The following is a 12,864-nucleotide window of genomic DNA, read 5'->3' on the forward strand; positions in this document are numbered from 1 at the left end:
TCTGTATAATTTCGACTTCCTAATCTTAAGACTTCCTTGTCGTCAATTTGCTGTGTTTGTACAAGTTTTACTCTTCGAAATCCACACTCCCCGCGGTTCTTCGATTTCGGATTTTCCGCAAAGTTAGTGCACCAATATTGTCATTCCAGCGATTTCTTCCAGATTCAATACGGCATGCAGCATGTTTTGCTCTATTCAAGATTAGGGTGGATTTTTAGCATCAGACAGTGATGATTTAAAACATTTAAAGCCTACAAGCACTTATGTCATCCTTCATCCAAAAGCAAATCGCGGTCGTATATATAATTGGCTTTCCTTCTCTTTCCTATTGAATAATAATGTAACGATAAGATTCAGCGATATTTATTACTGTGTAGGCAAACTTCAAGTGTAACTAGAAAATTGATATAGCTACCCTTTGAATAATCTGGTCAATGTCTATCAGATTCGCTGGCATGACTAAGCTTGTAAGTAGTGGTGATACGGCGTGGCTAACTGGTAACCACGTCGCATCTAGTACTGGCAAAGAATCCGCTTCCCACTTTGTCTGGAAATACAATCATTTTCACATTGCGTAATGCGAGGCTATAGTTCCTGTATTGTCGACATTCGAACTGTGCGGGCTCACGTTATTTGATACTGGCACTGTGTCTGCCAGGTTTTATCATTAAGTGTCACTGAAACCAAATAACATATAAGAGTAACACTTTTACATCATCGTGACAATTGTTTAACTCGTCTAAGCAAAATAAAGCAAATTCTGCAATTCTATCTTTTCGAAATGAAAAAAAAAATGTAAGTTTTGGAGGTTTAAAACTTTTTTTTTTTTATAGCAGAAGTTGAATCATATTATTTGCGCGATGTACCAACTTAGTTTCAAATACTGCTGGAAAACTTAAAAAGTCGTTGCATAATTAAATCTTACCGACTTTTCTCTGTGACGGTTTTTTGTACCGCTGTATAACATTGCCTTAATAACCGTTTAAAAGAGAAAAACTCAGTGCAAGCCACTAAACGGTTTTCCTAGGCGTAGGAATAATATATTGCTTTTTCCTTTTCTGGATCTCATTCCAATCAACAAAAACGTTTCGAGATTCATCTAGACAGACATATGTAAAAGAACAAGAATTCCAACCATATCACCACAAATCACTATTTCTAAAGACGAAACCGACACTCACCGGTGACTATTATGTGCAAATTTTCGCAATCTGTGTTTGTTAATTTGCTTTTACAGTACGTAGTTTATTATTAGCATTTCAGAAAATAGTACGTTCGTTACGAAGCTCGATCTTGAGTAAAATTTTGTAATCTACGAAACGATATAAACGGCCTACTTGTAGAGCAAAAAAAATTTTCTTCAAGGAGCTTATTAGAAACGAAAGCTTAGAAAGAAAACCAGTAATTGCGAACAGATAACTTACGCACACATATGAGAGTCTTTTGTATAATGCGTCTAAAGTGGTAGAAAACGAATTCCTAGAATAGTAGCGGATAGAAATACAATTTGACAATGTAAGCTGTATGCAGGATAATATTATAGACTTAGAACATTATTTTGGATATGAGAAGCCTTAAGAGAAGTTTAATAATAGTAATGCCTACTTGAAGGGCTTTAGAACTCTAGCGACCTCATGCATGTCACTAGTAACTATAACCGCTGAAACCAGAACATTAAACGGCCGAAATGCAATATTTATAAAATGCAAAATATCAACTTTTGCTTAAAATCGTTCGGATTTACGACATCTTAAAGGCTTTAGGTGGATGGCTTTTATCATGAAGTAAATGGTGTCTACGCGTAGCTTCTAACCCAAATCACCTCCCTAAAATGTATAAACAGCATGTTTCCACTACTACATCACAGAAGCTTTTCCAATTTGAGCCCTGCAGGCTCTGATTTGTGCAATATCGTGTATTTTCTTTACTGCGGTTTCTTTGGTTTTATTAAAGTCACCGGCTTATTCAATTAGCGGAAACCATGTTGTATAGATTATTTAAAATGACTTTATCAAGCAGATGTTGCGCTAGACTTTATATTTAAAGATTTCAGTTGAATCTTTATCAAATTCAGAAAAAAAATTTGACCAATGGTGCCTCTAAAGGTCACGAAGGGGTTGAGCTATAACAAGTGACTATGTTGAAAATATAACCATAGTCTATAAGTCCAGATAATACGCGTAACTACCTACGCAGCTACATGCTGCGTAGGGTAAGCAATTCCCAAAGCAACACACAACACTTAAGTGGAATAAACCCACTTTTGACATTAACCCATGAACATCCCCGGCTATCATAAAAAAAATCGGCTTTCTGTGGAATACACAGTAAGTCATTTGCTGTTAAAACTAGGAACGCCCTTAGCGCCGCCAAGATTTGCCCAAAACAACAGATTATAAGAAAAAGTCCATAAGTTACTATTATATATGAAGTCTTGTGTCATATCCTTACCTACTTAAGGATATGCATGCTCTTAATACTCTTCAGAAAATAGTTATGAGGTGTTTCTCAAGACGATGCTGTGTACCCCCCACAGTAATATGACATTAGGAATAAGAAAGCACTGACCGTTTTAAGCCAAAATTGAAATCGATTTTTATATCTTAAAATAATACTAGTAAATTAAATATGGGCCATTTTTATCAACGATTTTCTGACACTTTTCTGGTGGCACCATAACCCACACTGTAAAATTTCAGTGGTTTCTGGGCGAAAAATCATTTTTTTTGCAAATTATTTTTGCATATCTCCATTAAAACTAAATTAGCGCATCTAAGACAATTTTATAAACCGAAGCAGATAATAGGCTGAGGGCGCCAGGTCCGGGTTGTTCCCAAGTTAGTTAAATTACCTACCGAAGTCCTCTCAATTTTTCCAAGTAGCTAACGATATATGTAGTCTTGCATTGTCATAGTGGAAGATGTCGCTTTTTCTGTTTACTAGGTCAATTTTCTTAACGGTTTGCTGTAATCTTGTTAGTCGCTGACGATAGAGGTCAAAGTTAATCGTTTCACCAGGCGGTAGCAGCTCATAATGTACGATTCATTTCCAATCCCGCCAAACACATATCAACACTTTTTTGTGTTAGGCTTTGCTACAAATTTTCAAACCCTTTTTTCTATTTTTTTTTAGTTGCACGTTGTTATCGTACGTGAAAATAGAATTTAGTTTTATAAATAACTCGATTTCATTGCGTTTCTGTAGGTTTTCGCTGCTGGAAGTACGATCGAGTAAATTTTTTTGCGTCAATTTTTGGGCGCCCAAACATTTTTTGCAGCCAGTCTCACGTCAAAATTTTCAGGACGAAAGTTACAGAACCATCTGCGGGTCGTTTCGCTCGACAACGCATCTTGACGACAGACAGAACACATTTTTTATGAGTATGAGCGGCAATTGTGGCTTTATCATAATAAAATTGTAAAATACAGCGGATTTTGTCTAGATTTCACTCATCTTCAAAGTGTTTTATCTCAAGTCTGAATGAAGGCATTCTAATAATATATCCACGTTTACTACAGACGTCAGCTTTCAAATGACACCAATGCCGATCCGACGCAGCTCATATTGCCTTATATTTGTGACTTTAAAGTCATCTAGCCAGAAAAACGATCAATACTTTTTCGACAACCCAATACATCAAATATTGTCGATTTTTGCTTTACTATTGACCTTCGATCCTCTTCGCTGTTCTTAGCGATATTACATTCCATAGGCTTATATAGCGCCACTTATGAATGTAATTGTTAATAATTTATTCCAGCATGCGTACAAGATGAAGATGTTAAAAAAGCCATAAAGCCACCATCTAATCCACATTATTTCAAACTGTAGTCGCGATGGGACGTATATCTAAAGCATGTAAACTGATTAGCCTCCAGTTAGTGACTCATCTCTTCAAGCTTATGCGTGCTGGGCTGAAATTGAAGGAAACTGCACGATAACCTACTTCCTGTGCATAGGCTGTCTCTATAACTATTTATTTGATGATTTTGTAAGCATCATAGAAACTAAAAGATAAGTAATATTATATGTATAAGTAAGTGGGTGTTGAAATTACTCAATTCAGCTCTCCGCGCATTAATGGTCTATTAGCATTTTAAGGGGTATACTCACATGGCTGTAAAACCTCGATTGCAGCTTTCGTTGATTCCTTGATATTAATATGACGTCTGTGATAGAAATGTGTCCTATACTTTTCCTTATAGTGTTAAAAAAATATGACGTTCTTAAGCCATCTACTAACGTAAATATTTATTTTACTACAATTATTCTTAGGTCTATCACCAATAATAACGTGCATTATCATGTTTTTCAGAGTCGGACCAGCGACTTCTTGAGCCTAACCTATTAGAGATGAACGAACGCGAATTTTTTAGTGGCCACAGTTAACATGTATTTCTCCATGTAACAGAACATGACCAGCAGTGACTAATAACTAACAAGCGTGAGCTCTTTTTCTAACGGCGTTCATTAAAAATAATCTTTGACTTAAAACATCAGCAACTGATACGGTTATCGCCGCGCTTATATCGATCTTTTTGCGCACAATTATAATCCCTTAAATCTCAGAATAGCAAGGGAGGAACATTGTAATTCAAATTCTATTTCTTCTATATAATTCAAGTGGATTCTAAACTGATTTTTTGTCTGCATATCTGCATCTACTTGTTGCTTATAAAATGATAAAAACACATTGCCTAGAAATAATGTTTTTCATTAAATGCATGATTTGCATATCGTACTATAGTGCTATATAAAATTTTGGTGCACATATCATCTCAAAAGAACAGAGTTCCGTCAGTCAGTATTTACTCCAGTTTAAAAGGACATCTACTATAAACATTATAAATAATTTTCTGTTCATAGGTTTACATGAGATGTGCTTTGCTTCATCCGAGTAAAAGGGTACTTCGCATAACACTTTTTTCGTAAGTCACTGGAGTAACGTGTAGCAGGAAAAATAGTTATGAATGGGTTGAGGTCAGCGAACTGAAATACAGTTATCCGTATTAGCTAACAGAAAAGAGTTTAAAAGCAGATAATATTGTTAAGGGCACGCCACATTTTCTAATTAAATTTCTTACCACTTTATCGATTTATTAACATTTCAAAACGCGCGCCGTAAAAATTTTCCACCGTACCAAATGACCCGTCCCAGATGCCCTTTCCCAAAGCAGTCGATTCGAACGAGTCGTTTCGTTTTTGTTGTTTGTCAAAACTAAAATGTTTCTTTGGTCATTGTCGCAGCTGAGGGTGTTAAAAAGCATTGCGAGTGGACAGAATCCAGTGTGATATGTTACGAAATGATTTTCGTCGCGTGATACTGTCGTTTCAAAGTACGTAGGTCCACGCAAATAAATGGGCATCAAATCATGCCACCCACTTGTGTTTTCGTGGCTGTGCATCTGTATTTTTTTATAAATTGGTTGAGTCTATGCTTCTTGGCAATTAACTGTTTCTATTCCACCCTTAACCAAGCTGCTCCAGTTTATAACCCTTTCTGTTGCACATCCTCTTTAAGGTTCAATTTATGCAAAACCTTGACTTTGCGTGCGCAACTAGTATCGCGTCCAATCAAACAACAGGTGTCTGCAGTATTCGTTAACAAAATTTAGCGTATTATTATTGGTTATGTATATTATGGTTGCCATGCCATTTCATAGGTCTGTTGAAGAAAGCCTAAATAAGTAAAACAAAAATCAACCCGGCTAAAAGAGCCGGTCTTTGATGGTACACCTAAAAGGGATGATTCCGATAATTTGTTCATATACAGATAACAGCTGAAAATGTAAAAATATGAAAAAAAATTAGCGCAGCTTTACTAGTTTGTTTTTATGAAATACTCAAGCACGTTTTCAAGTATTCAACCTCCAAGACTACAACGAATTACTAAGTTGTACCCGTATTCAGAGTCAATTTTTCACCACAAAACTGCTGGAAGCAGTGCTGTCTATTATGTAGGATTTCAATGTATTCAAGTCGTCTGCTCTTATTTCCAATGGCACTCAGTTCAAGCAGTTTCGGTACTCTGAATAAATATATATCCATTAGCTTCTTCATTAATTTGAAAATTATTATATACAAATGGTAGGCAATAATATGTGGAATCATATTTCATCTACCTTTCATATTTTTACACTAGAGACACTTTTCCTTGATAGAAACTGATAGGAGCTTCTTAGCATTATATTACATGTTTTAAGAGATACATGTTTTATTTTTCCCACTTTGTAAGTGACATTTCTATGAACCATATTGTTTCATTTTTTCTGACAAAATGCAAGCGAAAGGGGAATGGCAATTGTTGACCAGTCATAGTTGACATAGTAAAGATGCCTTGCTTGTCAAGGGAAATTAGGCGTAATGATCACAGGAGTGTGTATCATGTATCTTTCCGGGCAACGACTGATTTAATGGTCAGTCCATTTACTGCCTGGCTCCAGCAACGGTAGCATTGCATGCGAGGTCTTCGAAGCGACTTTTCCATGTTGAATTTTTTTGTTGTTCTTGTCAGATTCCCAGTCACCGTATAGGCATTTCTTAATCCATACGATGATCTGATTCGGGCGTGATTAAGTGTAGCAGTATCGCTAAGATCACGGTGGGTACAATGCAAATAGATAAAGTTGCTTGTATTACTTCTGGTATTTCGTTTGTAGTCTATTCCTATATTTAACAGTCAATATAATTCTCTTCAAAATCGTTCGGTATCTAGCTTTCAATTGCTGAAGTGGTTGTGATAGCCGAAGACTCATCATGGATATTTCGTATATTTGTGTATACAGTGGCGCAGATAGTAATATGTTTTTAACCGAACATAATACATCAATATACACGTCAAAAATATATTCAGTTGCAAGTATACCATCGGATGTCTTTTAGAGGATTAGAAATGGGAATGACATTCTTCCGGGATGCTTTCGGTTTGTCATGAATGCGTAGTTTCAGTTACAGGATTGACAAAATGTGGTGCTAAGTTGGTCTACTTGTGCAACTCCTTCGTCTTCTAAATCGTGCGTACGTATCTTTTTTTTTGTTGCGATATTCAACAACGGGCAGAATGTCTGCCATGTTTAGCATATTACTGCGATTCATTTATTTTACATTGTTTGAAAGCTGAAACTTTTCAGCTTCGATATCCTCGCAAAAGGCATATAGCCTATGGCGCGGTCGCGATTTCTTTTTTTCAAAATGTTTTACGTAGAGAATGCAGCGATATTCACTCAACTGCTTAATAAGTTAATATTTCGTCGACTTCCTGTAAAATGTAGAGATTAGCGTTAACCAATTAGCAGTATCCGATACGGTTTAGACAACGATAATTAGTCTGGTAAATACTTTGTGAGCTGAAGACAGTATGATATAATATATCTGTGATTGTCTCAAGAATAAAACTACAACAACAGTATCGAAAGGAGCAAAAGCAGAGGAATATCATTTTTTTGCACGCAGAAGGGTTAAATAATTATAAGAGCAGTATTCAAGGAAGAGGAAAGTACGGTAATTTTTACTTACGCAGTCATAATAAATCGTTATATTCCATATTTTGATTTTGCGAGTGAATTCTTAAAAAATCGAGTATTTATCTTATATTTTTTGACAAAGTATAACTGTGGATCTTTAAATTAGTGTTGTATACTTGGCATTGATTTAACCAAGATGGTCAGTGCGGCAGGGGAATATTAAGCTATGTATATATATCAGACAGCCAGCAGAATTCGTTTAAAAAGTGGAGTGAAATATATAACGCGCATGTTGTTATGCATAATTAGCGTAATATATTGTCACGTACACGTGAAGATTATGCACAATTTAGTTTAAGCTGCGTACCAAATCAGTTAAACAGGCTGGGTCGTTCATTAGAACTCTAATGATCTTTGAGATTACTCGAAATGAAAAAATACTTTTTCTTGAATGGTCCTCGGCGAGGAGTGTCTCACAGCTCCCATTTTTTGGGACTCTTAGGACACTGTCACGGCAGTCATAACGTGCGCATACTCAGCCACGTAACTGACATGCATTTTTCACATATTTATCTGGCATTGTTGACATTGGTAGCATTTTTACCCTTCTAGGAGGCATTTTTGGCGTCTGCAAGTTTTTACTGACCTAATATCTCTTATTCATCATTTCCTCATGTGCAGGTTATCCTTTTCTTTAGTGAATTTCAGGCCATTCTCCAGGTGTCGCGATCTTCATCACTTCCCCACTCTTAGAATGGCCGCCCGTCAACAGATTTGCGGCTTGTGTACGAATTCTTCAGTTGTTAGTGATTTTATGTTTATATACTCTATAATATACTAAATATGTAAAATCATCAGAAGAATAATCAGCTTAGGGTAATTTGTCGCCAGCGAAATATTTTGTGGTAAATTACCAAATAGATCTTTTGTAGAGCCAATCTGAAGCATAACAGAGCAAGTCGTAGAAGCCGATCAAGAAAACTTGTTTCGTTTCCGTTGACATCCAAAGTTTTTGGCAGATAAGCGCCTGCAAAGTGATGGAAAATTGTTGCTAAGTGTACAGTGTACTGAGTAATGTCTAGAGAAGTTCCGCGAGTCCGTTGAACTCGTTTAGCTAATTTTTGTGCATAAAACGTGTCGCGATGCTGAACAATCTGCATCTTTTTTTAAGACAAAGCACGTAATACGTCTATTTTTGGTTGAAAACTTTGTGTTATTGTCCCATACGGTATTGAGCATTATCCCAGCACCTGACGTGGCCCCGTTTGGCTCATTTATTTTTTTGGGAAACATTCGACGCCCGTTAGATAAATAAAACACGAAAACAGTTGAAAGCCTTAGTGGAAAACGTATACAAGATGTGTCTCAGTGGCATGATTATTTGTTGATAAAGTTTTATTCTTTATTTATTCTTTCCGCAGTATGCCGCGGCGGGCGCAGTCACCATTACATTTATTTGTGATTTATGAAATTTCGTATTGCTTTGGCAAACGCTAAAGTGCGTAAAATCTTATAATCCTACGAGAGGCGTGCTGCCTGTAACACTGCACAGAGTGTATATTAGAAGAGAGACGACGGAAAATTCAATTGAGGATTATATAAGAGTGTGAATAAGGGAAACAATGCGCAAGAATTAAGGAGAAGAGCGAAAAGAAGATACTGGCAAAATTAAGGAAAAAATGTTTAAATAAGAATGCAAGTGAATGAAGAAAATTAATTAGGATGGAAAATGGCGAGAAAGTGATACTAGAGAACGACTTCGTATGTCCGGAATACAAACGCAAAGTGTATGTCTTTTTGTGCGTATACTTTTTGAGGTTGGGAAGAAATAAAGTTAAAATTAATTTTGCTTATTTAAAAGAGCTGGATTTTGATGAAAATAAGTTTGGAGGAAATTTTTTGCATGTGCCAAGAGCAACATCCTCACCGACGTATAACATTGTTGTTGTTAGTTCAGGACAGAAATTAGTGCAGCCACTGTAGTAACATGTTGCATTAATTAAAAGGGGGAACCACATTGATAAGAAGCAATGTTGGCAAAAAGGACAGCCAGAATGTAACTAATTACTATTACTATTATTAATTTCGCATAGAACAAGTCATTTTATGCTTCTACGACGCATAGAACAAGTTGCACGACGAACTGAACCGCCGCAATGGAGGTGAGCATGCAATAGATATTGAGGTTCAGAACAACGGAAAGCACCAAAATTAATAATATATAGACAAGTTTATTCGTGTCAACTGGGAATTGAACTTAGGATCGCATACGGAAATGTGCGCTTCAAGTGCTTCAAGCTTCAAGTGGAGTGGTGGTGAAGGCCAATTGTTGCATCTAGAAAATTTCACTTTGTAGCCACAAAAAGCAATAACATAACAGGTTTAGAATGCACTCAGAGCTCAATAGAATATTTTTATTCTGCTCTACCCGCTGCTTGCCATATCTCACAACTGTAAAATGACTGAATGATGATATATGGATTACGATATTCGAACATCTTGACAGAACTCATTGAATGCAAGCACGTTTCGGGATATGGTATATAAAGCAGGGGCTGCAAAGAAACGTATAGGTGCAAACCGGCCGCTCAAAATACATGGCATACGTCACACCGTTGTGTTACAATGAATCAACGCCAATGCAAAGTGGTGCAACGCTATTTTAGACAACTTTATACGATAGCAGATAGAACACACAAACGTAAAAAAGAAGCAAAAAGTTTCGGTCCATATTAGTCCATATTAGCATTTACTAGTGTTTCTTTGACCAAATGTGTGGAGTTGATTGCGGCCGTGGACGTTTACTGAAAAGTGTAAAATGAGAAAAAACGCCAATGTTCGTTCAGATTTATGATAGGATACATTTCTTTTTATCTATTTACTGGGTAAGCCAAATTGCATCCATTTAGTTAGCTAATAATATTAGTCACCTATATTTCAAAAACGGGTCATTCATACAAATAAATTTAACTCGAGTATCCTATACATATATATATATATATATATATATATGTAGTGATTTGCTTGTCAATATCGCCAAAGACCTCTTTTTGCGGAATTGCTTCACATATACTATGTGTATGTACGTATATGTAGCCGTTCCTTTCAGCTTATTTCAAGTGGTACTAATATCTGGGTAAGACCTCACCCAGCAAAGTAATTTACTTAACTCTTCACGCACATTTCCTGCAACGCTGAAGTGTTAGGTACTTAGAATAATGAAGAAATCTATCAAGGCGATCTGTTCATCGATCCATTTTGGAACTTCTACCATTTATTTTAAATCGCTTGCTCATAAGGGATTGCTGCATGGATTTGTATGGGTACAGTCCAATGAAGCGAGGCTATACACTGGGTGTGAAAGATTTTCCCAATCAAATACTATTTGATTGTGGTGGGTTGAAAGAATTACGCGTAGTTTAATGTTGTCATATAGTAAAATTACAGTATTTTTAATCTAAGGTCTTTACATGCCCAATTTCTTGATTCAATACGACCAACTTAGTAGAGTTGTGTGCGCATTCACTATTTCGCTGTGTTCATAAAGATTGCAACAAAGTGTTCTTTTAAAATAGCACAGAATCTTCAAAGATAGATGTAAAGGATTCTCTAGTTTAAACGGTATGAACATCCATATTTCGAGAACGAATATTTCAAGAGTATGTGTACCGCTGCCCGGAAAAAAGATAGGTTAAATTTATTAATGTTTTGGGACGGGAACTTGTAAACTTGTAAATAAAGAACACACCATCAGATATGTTGAGCAAAACGTTTTGCTTTGTTAAAAACAATCGGCAAGAACTTATATGCGGATCTAGTATCATAAATGTGGTACGGACATCGTGCTCTATTATACATAGTTTTTTGCGTTTGCCGATGTATAACGACAAAACAATTTTGTTATGTGTGCAATTTTTACATCCTTTGTTTTATCTTTGCTGTAACTTAATGAGACGCAATCTTAAATCATCGATGTTTTTGAAATTTCATACTCACCGAGTAAGAAAGATAATAAACCTGACGATGTTTCGTCACGTTTTAAAATATACCGATGGACGGTGAGTTCTTTGTTGTGGGTTGAGAAGCCGCCTTAGGCAGTTTTTGGTAACATGTCCTACGGCATCTTAATGAGCACTAAATCATTGTTGTAAATAAAACTAGATTTTGCCTACTTGTCATTTAGCTGGCCACATAAGTAAATATAATTGTAATTTTTGCAGTTCGCGAGTGAATAAACGGACGCTCATTCAGCAGCAGCAATTAGCCTGGGACAGCAAAAATCGTGCAACATTGGACTGCGGAAAAGCTCGTACTAAAAATTCAAAATGGATGATTTCTGTGGGTCACAGTTTTGGGTAAGTCGTAAGTTAACGTGCGATTTTTAACCAGACGCTTAACTCTGACATTCTTGTGTAAAATATGAACAGCTATCTTAAATAGTACCATTAATATTTGTTAAATAAAGAAGCCAATATTTAAATGGCTAGTCTAGGGTTTTGTTTTAATGTGCAATTCCATTTGTTTCCTGTGGCAGTATCTGCCTAAAATTAGGCATTTAATGCAACACGGCCCCTTGAATTTTTCAAGTTAAGTAATATTTATGTTAGAAACATAGTGTAAGTACAAACATATCGGTAGAGTTAACAATTCGAGTTCCTGGGGACTTCCTAATTCTTCTTCTTCAGAGGCACCCATTGATTAAAGTGGCAGAGTGTCCCTAAATCCCGTTCCATTTTTGCATTGTATACTTATGGACAATCTTCGTGACAGCAGGTTTTTTGCACAGTTATAATCGCTAGCCTCTTCCAGCAGTTTTGTTACTGTTGTCGAAGAGCCCAAACTTTGCACAACCTTGGGTGCTAGTGGTAAGGTCGGTATCCTCAAGGCAGTTCTTTATATTCGCGTAGCTGAAGCATTTCTGCAAGCACATCGGTATAATCGCAATAAGAAAATGGATTTAACGAAAATAATTATTAGACAAGTAGAATTTCATAATTGATGCGGTAGAGTTAGTAATGAAACAAGTTAGCTTCAAATAATTGTAAGTCACTTTCTTACACGCATACATAGCAATATGATTAAGAGTTACGAGCGAAAAAGTAACTAGTCTATTTGCTTCTCTAGCAATATTTTTTAGCGGTTTTTTAAATATAATATTTTTATAAATTTTGATAGTTAAATTAGTATATTATAATACCAGCCGGCATTAAATGTTTTTATATCACTCTGTCATTTGCATTTTTAAAAGTAGAATCTGAATGCCAAAGAGCTCAAAAGCTGTACATCTTTGCAGTTTGCATGTTCGAGCGTATATCTAAAAAGTATGTATTACACTCAGAGGTTGTAACCCCAAAATTTTTCGATCGATATTAGTACACTAAATTTCGATTTTGATCCGAAA

The 12,864-nt window shown here is 36.0% G+C and overlaps 1 protein-coding gene across 5 annotated transcripts in view; it reads left to right on the forward strand.

Moving 5' to 3' along the window:
* Positions 1 to 12,864, forward strand: part of MRP (Multidrug-Resistance like Protein 1) — a 49,507-nt gene that overhangs the window by 8,242 nt on the left and 28,401 nt on the right. For 3 of the 5 annotated variants that reach the window (XM_086969560.1, XM_086969561.1, XM_086969562.1), the window contains one exon: positions 11,684 to 11,818. In XM_086969560.1, the coding sequence (XP_086825686.1) occupies positions 11,789 to 11,818 (30 nt within the window). In that variant the 5' untranslated portion in view covers positions 11,684 to 11,788. Of the gene's footprint in view, positions 1 to 5,188; positions 5,337 to 6,514; positions 6,602 to 6,942; positions 7,018 to 11,683; positions 11,819 to 12,864 lie in introns of those variants that run through there. The other 2 variants (XM_086969558.1, XM_086969559.1) reach the window with 2 other exon arrangements.

Source organism: Varroa jacobsoni, unplaced genomic scaffold (genome assembly GCF_002532875.2).
Source record: "Varroa jacobsoni isolate VJ856 unplaced genomic scaffold, vjacob_1.0 scaffold_759, whole genome shotgun sequence".
Classification (NCBI taxonomy): domain Eukaryota; kingdom Metazoa; phylum Arthropoda; class Arachnida; order Mesostigmata; family Varroidae; genus Varroa; species Varroa jacobsoni.